We start from the raw sequence: 9,242 nt of genomic DNA on the forward strand, positions 1-9,242 counted from the left end.
TTGCGAACTATTGTGTTTTACACTTTCTCTCATTGTTAAGTCGTTGATGAAGCTTCGAACGTACTGTTTCGTTCGCCGCGTATGCCATTATGCTTCCGGTTTGGTTGTCTCGTCGTAAACTCATTTACTGTCCACCTTAACAGATACTACAGAAGTGCGTCGCAGCAAGCGATGGAAAACGAACAAATATTAATATCTTCATCCGTCCATAGTATGGAATCTACAATGAACTACGTTTATTACTCTAATAACAACCGAACTGGACTACTCTCGTAGCGTGCCCGGACTCTCCGTTGGTCTGTTCTGGGCACGACTTCTCATATGGTAGTGCTGCTTAGTTACGCCCCAAGCACAAACGTTCCGATTGGCAACAGCTACGAAAGCAGTACGTTCGACGTTTGGAGCTTCACGGCGCAGCAACCCTTGTCACCCCGCAGCAACCCGCATCACATCGCGACCGTCTGGCGGAAAGGCGGGCTTTAGGTAGGCATAAAAGAAAACGTAGATTTAAGCACAACCCATGGCGAAAAAGGGAAAGGGTAGAAAAATTGTCCATTTCGGGTTGTCCGAAAACCCCCGGAGTGGGGCACGGTGGCACAAAGGCTTGGCCGTGCGGAACCTTGTTGCCATTTGCCGGGCCTGTTGCCGGTTGGTGAATTCAACATGCCCGCCACGTTTGGGATGTTGAAGACACCAACAGGGCAACCCCGGAGCTTTGGTGACACACCAATTACAACCATGCGATATCGCTGAAAAACATATCTTACCGGAGTGAATCTGACGCTGGAACGGAACGGAGCTGGAAAGGTGGAACCGGAAACCGGATATGGTGCGGTGACAACGAATACAACGAGACGTGGGATGGGGCTTGATGTTGTTGTTAATTGTTGTTGAACTGAAAAAAAGTTAGACGAAAGTGTTCGATGAGTTGTGCATGCGAAAGATTCGAAGGGAAACTAAAAGTGAAGCCAAGCTTTGCTTAGCAAAATTAGCTAACCAATTTACTAGAAGGAACGATTGAGGAATTTAACGAAATAGGCAACAGAACGCTAACGAACCGGCCCGTAATTATGTGGCATGCTTGCAATATGTGAGCTCAACGTAAGCATTCAGCGTACAATATTCGGAACACAAGAAAACTCAACAAGAACCTGATAAAACGTGTGGTTTGTTGTGTTCATTTCACATCTTTAATTAAATTTATCTGATTAAAATTCTCGAGCGTCTCTGTAGAATTGATTTATGTTGAATTATTATAGAATTTTATTTTAAGTTGGAAATTTCAAAAAAAATCCTACAAAAACTTATAGCATATAAAGCACACGATACGTTTGAACAACATCGAAGTTTATTATTTGCCTTGGCTGGCATAGTGTAGAGCAGATTAAAAAACACACATTGTAAATTCATCGTTTATAATTGAGTAAGGCATAGATTTACATTATATGAGTTGATGAAGCATAAATAAACCAAGACAATAAACACCGCACCGGTGGAAAGAGGGGGAGGAAAATGTTAAGGAAGCGGACAGCTCGCGATGATTTATGATATGAAGGCAAACGATTGACTGCATCCATTTACACTATTTACAGTGCAAAAGACAATAAGCTTATCTGCATTTCTAGTGAAGGACAGTTATTGGAGAGGAACATAAATCGGCAGGCAAAGTATGGACAATAATTAGTCTACTTTAGAAGAAGAAAAAGGGAAAAAACAGACCATTGCAAAATAATTCAATCCATCAAATCACGCTGTTTCGATCAATTGTCAATGTAATAAAATTTAATATGAAGTTACAAAGCTGATGAAGAAGAAAGAAGCAAAGAAAACTTACACTGAAGCAACCTAGATAGTTTAAGAAATAAATGAACAATAATTGTGGAAAAACAAAGGAGGGCTAGTAGTGCCCGTGCATTTTGAATCTGAATTTGACAATAATTAATGGAAAATCTGTAGTGAAAGCAAATCGCATAGGCTAACCCCGTAACTTTATATGTTCAGTGACATTCGATTTTACTGTAATTATTGATATCAGTGTATTCTGTAAGATGTAAAAACAAACAGAAACCACCAATTTTGAGCGAACTGGTGATGGTGGAAATTCAACATCCGAGTTCTCCCTCTCAGACATGTACCGATCGTACCGTTTAAGGTGTAAATAACAAATCGTTCATGCTTCAAATACACTTTTGGGACAAAACTCATTACCCATTTTGGCCAGTTTCCAATTTGTAATGTGCATACACCGACTAGAAAGGAAAAAAAGGAACAAACCAAAACACAGCATCAGCAGTAAATTAACAAACCCATAAAATTACCGGTGGCATTGTAAAAGTTAAAAGATTAACCTGCATCAAAACTAAAATTAAACTAAAATCAATCTAATAATGCATGAGATCATAGCTAATGAACCGAAGCGAAAGCTTTACCAATAATTGTAAATTTAGCACGAAACTCAAAATAGGCTGGCGAAATGCAATTCACTCGAATTATACTAAAAACCATGTGCGCGTTCGTCGCTTGCACTAATGGCTCTACCATAAATGCACACAAAAAAAAAACAAACGGTGCATAAGTATGGGAAATTTACTCTACTACTTGGCTCTAAGGAGAATAATTATACTAACGAAGGAAAACCATCTACAAGACAATAAAGACAATAATTACAGTGATGACGATGCTCGTATATACAAATACAAAAGAATATATATAAATATATATACATACATTGTAATTGAAAGGAAAACTTATATTACGTATTAAAGTACATGTAATTTTACAGCCATTTACGAATCTACAACAAACACGTAGCAGAAACGCATTGTATTAATTGACTTTCTCGATCATCCAAGCTATTGCAAACTGTTTTGCTTAGTACACAAGGCTTTACTTTGAGCATGTTATAAATTCAATTGGTTTATCATAAATGGCTTCCGCTATCGTACAAAATCAGCTCTTGTTTTTATTTCGTTTCAAAAACATTTTTAGACAAAAAAAAACAACTGATGATATACAAAGTTCTCCTCTCATACACAACAATGGTAAACATAAAACATTAAATCTCCGCTAAAGTTGTAAAAAAAAGCAACCATAAAGAAACGATTTGACCGGTAAAAGTGGAACATTTTTGAATGGTTTAACGGTACTGCATATTTGGAACGGACAAAACATTGATTTCCGGAACATGCTTATTCGCAAAATACACGTTTTTAGGGAAAAGGGAAGGATCAAATCGAAAAATGTTCATCAGCATGAATTTTTCTGTTAGCCATGTGTCAATTACATGACAATAATGAGAGGGAAATGAAACAACCAATTAGTACCGAGAAGATCTAGAGATTCTTCGCTAACTTAAACAAAACAGTAAAATGAACAAAATAGAAAGTTTTTCTGCTGAACGCACAAGCGCATTTGGCCCTACCAAGGGTCAAGAACGATGTGAAAAACAAAATGCAACAACGTTTAAACAAACCACTTGCTGTCGATGGCGTAAACACATAATGTATAGCAGTGAGCATTAAGGAAGAACTCGCTCTAGAAAGCTCAGTAAGAAATGAATTCAACCGTTAGAAGTTACTTGAGCGGGATCTACTGCTATCGAATAACAAACATACAATATTCATTTACATTCATCAACATTTTGCTACTTTTCGAGACAGGAAAGCGAGTGATCAATATTGCTGCTAGCATGCGGAAAAGAAACTTGACGTCAAGGTAGGGGACTTGCAGGGGAAGAAAGACGATTACTAGGCACCTACACGATGAATCTGAGACAATAATTCTTTACACAGTAAGTAAAACAATGATGCATCAATAGCAGCAAGCACTAGTTTTAAATAAAGCAGTAAAGTGCACTACAGACTACGCCAATATTGGCGCCAAGTACTTACCGCCAATGCGCTACTCGCTAGCGATTCTACACTAGCGACTACTAGTGATGGCTAGCGCAACCAAAAGTTGCTCGTCGAGAAAATGTTGTCGCCAACACTTGACAACTTGTTAGCGAAACAATCAAAGCAAACTGTTTTCTATGCGTGTGCATCAGAAATGGATGTGTCTACGAAAATAGTGCAGTGCTTTGTGTTGTGAAACGCTGTTTGTAGTGTAATTGTGTGTTATTTTGTGTCCTGGAACAGATTAGGCACTAAAGTCGTTCAACTATGAACGAATGAAAATGAATCAAATCGACTGTTCCGAAATCACCAACGGTTTCTCAGCAATTTCAAATCCAATGATTGCTGAGTATTACCGAGGGCTTTCACACACGGGCAAGACCAAGGCAAGATTTTTTGGCACTTGCTAGTAGCTTGTCAAGTGTTGCCTTGGTCTTGTCTTGGCAGGCCTTGGCGACAGTCTGTAGGAACTTTAACGGTAACTAAGCAAAACTGTGTTTTATTCTTTGCTATCCATATGGAACAAATGTTGTTGTATTTCTCAAAATAATATTCGATGTGAATAACGTTCATTTCAAATGTATTAAATTGCTCTATTCACCTTGGCTCGTACTAAATCTAGTACATCACTGGATTTAAAACGCTGTTGTCAAATCGAACAGCTGATCGGTAACTAGAAAAAAAACAAACCAGAGGTCAACAACATCAATTTTCACAGTGCACTGTTGTTGGTGGTGAACATTTTAGTCGCATTGCTATTCCCAATCACGCCAGACCGCATCGAGCACCATGTTCGAACGAAAACTCACCATACTTTACGGTAGCCAGTCGGGAACGGCCCAAGATTTGGCCGAACAGATATGGCGTGAATCGAAGATGTATCACTTTCGCGGTAACGTCCTCCCGATGGACGAGTACGACGTGTCGGAATTGATTTCGGAGCGGTTCGTCGTTTGCGTGTGCTCCACCTACGGCCAGGGCGAAGAGCCGGACAATATGAAGCGGTTCTGGAAGTTTCTGCTGCGTAAAAGCCTCCCATCCGATTCTCTCCGGCAGGTTCACTTTGCCGTGCTCGGCCTCGGCGATTCACGGTACCCAAAGTTCAATTACGTTGCGAAAAAACTGCACAAACGGTTGCTCCAACTCGGTGGAAGTGCACTTCTGCAGGTTGGCCTATGCGATGATCAGCACGATCTTGGATACGGGGCTGTCTTTCTGCCGTGGATTAATCAACTGTGGGAGGAGCTGGGCAAGATAGCACCTCTGCCGGCCAATCAGCACAAGCTGCCTGAAAGTCCCCGTGAGTTTCGGTGGAAGGTAGAGGTTTTAAAGAAAGCCGAGACAGGTACTCCTTCCCAGCAGCCTGCTTCGATTGATCTGTACGCGGAGGTTCAGATGCCAAACGGGTTTCAAACGGTGGTGCTTGAAAACCGTCGCACAACGGCCAACGATCATTTCCAGGACGTTCGACTGATCACGTTCGAAAAGAAATCCGTTCCCTGGTGCCCGGGCGATGTGCTTTATGTAAGACCGCACAATTCTAAGGACAATGTAGACACATTGTTCGGTATATTGCACGAGCAAGGATTCGATCTCAACAAGACCACGTTGGTGGAGGTGAAAGCGGTTGATTCTGGTAAGTGAAGATGATATCGCATTATGTTATCGCAAAACGTGCCTGAATTGCACCATGCAATGGCCGCAAGATTGTATGTTTGAAGGAAAAAGAATATTAAGCCTAGTAACAACCACTACTGGATAAGATAAGAAAAATTCACTGCAGTCAGTTGCATTTCTTTTCATACATGAACTCTATACAACAGACAACATTATATTTTTACGAACCATTATTGGTCGAAACTTGTTTTATTGCGCAAAGTGGTATTACTGAGGGACATCATCCTGCTGCCAGCCGTCGTCGTCCGAGAGAAACCTTCTCTTCGCTGCCGTATTCATGTAAGGTCTGTAAACCCACTCAGTGTCCGCCGCATCCAGCTCGTCCAACGTGCCTAGCTTGATTTGATACAGCTTCAGCTGAAACCGTGGTCCAACTTCGGTCAACTCTAGCTGTTTTTCCACCATCCGGTACGTGTGGTGCCGGAAGCTAATGTAATCATCGTGGTTGGCGAACGTCATAACACGTTTCGAATCTTCCTTCGGTACCGGAAAGAGGAACTTCAATATGGACATGGTACGCGCGCCCAGTTTCGTCTTGAAGTTGTGAAAAACCAGATGTGGCTTCTGCTCACTCATCGTTCCAATGTCGGGAATATCGTGGCGCATCACTACCCCGGACAGGGTAAAACATGCCGTCGGTCCGTACGGAAGGTGCGAAATGATGAGATTATCCGGAACACCCTTGTGCTCGTGCACGACGATAAAGTCGGTTACGTTGTTTGCCCGGCAGGCATGCACCAGCTGTTTCATCTCATAGTTACCACGGTTCATGCGCTGTGCGTTGGGAAAGATCAAACGGAGCTCCTTGACGAATTGCTTTAGCCGGTTCGAGGGGTCGCGCGATGTTGTGATCATGATCTTCGGATCTTCGCAGCCGGCGAATCGGTACTCGTCGTCCTTTGAGTCGGCCGTGTTGGCACCACCACTTTCGCCTCCAATTTCGGCAGCCCGTTTCGGTCCCTGGTCAGTCCATTTCAGTTTCTCCTGTAGAGCTAGTGCATCCTTCCGCAAATCGCCGTGGATCGGTATGTGTTCCTCGAGTGCCTGCTTGATACGTTCCTTTTTGTCCTGCTGCAATTTGTGTTTGCTCTCGACCGCCTTCCGATAAAGGTATTCTCTGCGAAGACGGGCCTGGCGACGCAGCATTTTGCTTTTTTGTTATGTTGCTGAAGTTTTCGCTAAACTAAACACGAAACACGACTTTCCGGCAATACAATTCAGTAAACAGAAACGCATGTTTTCGTAGAATTGTCATTTTACTGTTTTCAACGGGACGCGACAGTATGTCTTTTCTAAGTTATGTTGTATGTGCTTCAAACGTCTGAAATTTTAAACGTCTTACCATGTGCCTTAGCATTTCAATGTAACGTCGCTTGGATGACAAAGTGTTTCTAATTTCTCAACGGTCTATTTTACTTACAGAAATGCCTGTGCCCTCCATATTACAGAAACCTCTTACATTGCAAGCCATTTCGGAACAGTACTGGGACTTGACTGCAATCCCACGTGCGAGGGCATTCGCCGTCCTGGCCAAGAATTGTCCAAACGATCTCGAAAAGGAAAAACTTGTCGAATTTAGCAGCGTCGAAGGACAAGAGGAACTGTTCTCCTATGCCAACCGACCGAGAAGAAACATTCTGGAGGTTTTGCAAGACTTTCCTCATGCCACCAAAAGCCTCACCCTGGAAGCCATGTTCGAGGTGTTCCAGCCGATCAAACCTAGAGCATTTTCGATCGCTTCTGCTGTGGAAAGTAACAAACTGCAAATACTGGTGGCGGTCATCGAGTACAAAACTAAGCTTAGCGTTCCCAGACGAGGGTTGTGTTCGCACTGGTTAAAACAGTTGAGTCCCGGCGATTTGGTTAATGCATGGGTACGAAGAAGTACATTTCAGCTTCCGTTGGACAAGGTGAGTAAATATTCAGTTAAACATTCGAAACACTACATATAATGTGACCATCAATGAACTGTTCTTTTTTTTCCACAGCATACACCCCTTGTAATGATTGGTCCTGGTACTGGGTTGGCTCCTTTCCGTGGTATCCTTCAAGAAAGGGAACTTTCCGAGACGCCCACTGCTGCACCTTTGGTATTGTTCTTTGGGTGCCGTAGTTCCACCGCGGACTTTCACTGCGAGAAGGATTTGAAGCGGATGGAACAGAGCGGGATGCTGCAACTGTTTTGTGCCTTTTCGCGAGATCAACCGGACAAGGTGTATGTGCAGCATCTGATACGTAAGGAAGGGGTCCTGCTGAAGAAATTGTTGGTGGAAAACGGAGGATACGTGCTGGTTTCGGGTAGTTCAAAGAATATGCCGGAAGCAGTGAAAGAAGCGTTGATAGAAGCTATAGGCGATGCGAATCATATCGAAGATATGATAAAAGCGAACCGCTATCAGGAAGAAACCTGGGCATAAAAACATTATGCCTGTGAATAAATATGAACATGGACGAATACAACATTACCGAAACCGATGGGTTTGTTCAGTCCTTACTCGTTACAGTTTATTTTACTACTCGGAGAATCCCCATACTTTCAAACTGCCCGCGTCTCTTCGCCGGTCATTGGTGTCCTTGTCGTCGCAAGCGTAAGCCAATATGTACTGCTTCGGATGCCACGCAACGGTGAACGTGGCTGCATCAACCGAAATATCGGCCACCTTTTCTCCCGTCTCCGTATCGCCGATGTCTATGATCAAATCTTCGCTGGCCGAAGCGAGCAGCTTGCCGTCGTGGCTAAAAGAAATCGTCCGCACGGGCCAATCGAGTCTCGAGAACACGCGCAGACACGCCAACTCTTCCGCATCCCACAGAGACACGAGTGCGTCAGCCGAACCGGTCGCAAAATACTTCCCCGTCGGATCGAACTCGATGCAGATGCAGGTGCTCGGGTGAGCTTTCAAGATCTGTTGCAGCTCCAGATTCGGGTAGTTCAGTATATGCACGCAGCCTTGCCCGTTGGTGAGGAAAAACAGGTCACTACCGTTGCTCCAGGCGATTTCGTTCACCTCAAAGCTGAACTGCTCCTCCGCGCGGATTTTGTGCGTCCGGGTGTCAATGAACGTCACCAGATCCTCCTTATTGCCGACCGCTATCGTGTGCCCATCCGGTGACCATGTAATGTTGATGTTTTCCCCTTTGGTGTTGATGAATGTGGCACACTTGCCGACCCGGACGTCCCATATGCGCACCGTTTTGTCGCCACTGGCCGTGCTGAGCAGGTCCGGCATCGAGGCGTGCCAGCAGAGCTGATCAACCGAGCCAGTGTGGCCACGGTATGTGCTCTCCTTGTTCTGCGGAAAGCGTAGACGAGTGATTCCCGTCAGGTTATTGCCAGCGAACAGATTTCATGATTTTGTTTTGCTTTTAGAGTGATCATATTACCAAACGGTCGCGATCGAGCGTAAATACGGCCACTGTTTTGTCAAACGAACCGGACGCTAAGCGGCGCCCATCACAATTCCATCCGACCGAATGCACCTTCGCTGTGTGTGCTTTCGATGCTTCTCTGGTTTTGTTGTGTCCTTTAAAGTATTCTTGCAATTCCTCAAGCTGCGTTTTGCTGCTTCCCATCGTAATTTAAACAAATTTTACTTGAACGAACGAGTATGTTTATGAGACGCGCGTATCTTTGGATGGAACGCCGATTTTAGTTTACTCCTTAAACGTCAG

General features: G+C 43.6%; 3 protein-coding genes across 3 annotated transcripts; 1 reads left to right on the top strand and 2 right to left on the bottom strand.

Annotated features, from left to right (window-relative positions):
* Window positions 1–4,612: 4,612 nt before the first annotated feature.
* On the top strand, window positions 4,613–8,055 carry LOC131271901 (NADPH-dependent diflavin oxidoreductase 1). The gene is made up of 3 exons (XM_058273470.1): window positions 4,613–5,529; window positions 6,993–7,480; window positions 7,559–8,055. Exons 1-3 carry the CDS (start codon window positions 4,683–4,685, stop codon window positions 7,985–7,987), a joined length of 1,764 nt encoding a protein of 587 aa, XP_058129453.1. The 5' UTR covers window positions 4,613–4,682; the 3' UTR covers window positions 7,988–8,055.
* LOC131271903 (U3 small nucleolar ribonucleoprotein protein IMP4) lies at window positions 5,733–6,799 on the bottom strand. Its single transcript, XM_058273473.1, has one exon. The coding sequence runs from the start codon at window positions 6,714–6,716 to the stop codon at window positions 5,778–5,780; it is 939 nt and encodes a 312-aa protein (XP_058129456.1). The 5' UTR covers window positions 6,717–6,799; the 3' UTR covers window positions 5,733–5,777.
* LOC131271902 (THO complex subunit 3) lies at window positions 8,055–9,217 on the bottom strand. Its single transcript, XM_058273472.1, has 2 exons — window positions 8,955–9,217; window positions 8,055–8,863 (listed from the first exon to the last, which is right to left on the bottom strand). Exons 1-2 carry the CDS (start codon window positions 9,141–9,143, stop codon window positions 8,084–8,086), a joined length of 969 nt encoding a protein of 322 aa, XP_058129455.1. The 5' UTR covers window positions 9,144–9,217; the 3' UTR covers window positions 8,055–8,083.
* Window positions 9,218–9,242: the final 25 nt, after the last annotated feature.

The sequence above is a fragment of the Anopheles coustani genome, chromosome 3, assembly GCF_943734705.1.
Source record: "Anopheles coustani chromosome 3, idAnoCousDA_361_x.2, whole genome shotgun sequence".
Taxonomy (NCBI): Eukaryota; Metazoa; Arthropoda; class Insecta; order Diptera; family Culicidae; genus Anopheles; species Anopheles coustani.

Excerpts from the sequence above, each read along its gene's own strand:
- LOC131271901 (XM_058273470.1), top strand. The coding sequence starts at position 4,683 with ATGTTCGAACGAAAACTCACCATACTTTACGGTAGCCAGTCGGGAACG. Across the intron at positions 5,530-6,992 it reads GGTGAAAGCGGTTGATTCTG|AAATGCCTGTGCCCTCCATA; the intron begins GTAAGTGAAGAT and ends TTTTACTTACAG. Across the intron at positions 7,481-7,558 it reads TTCAGCTTCCGTTGGACAAG|CATACACCCCTTGTAATGAT; the intron begins GTGAGTAAATAT and ends TTTTTTCCACAG.
- LOC131271903 (XM_058273473.1), bottom strand. The coding sequence starts at position 6,716 with ATGCTGCGTCGCCAGGCCCGTCTTCGCAGAGAATACCTTTATCGGAAG.
- LOC131271902 (XM_058273472.1), bottom strand. The coding sequence starts at position 9,143 with ATGGGAAGCAGCAAAACGCAGCTTGAGGAATTGCAAGAATACTTTAAA. Across the intron at positions 8,864-8,954 it reads CGCTCGATCGCGACCGTTTG|AACAAGGAGAGCACATACCG; the intron begins GTAATATGATCA and ends CGCTTTCCGCAG.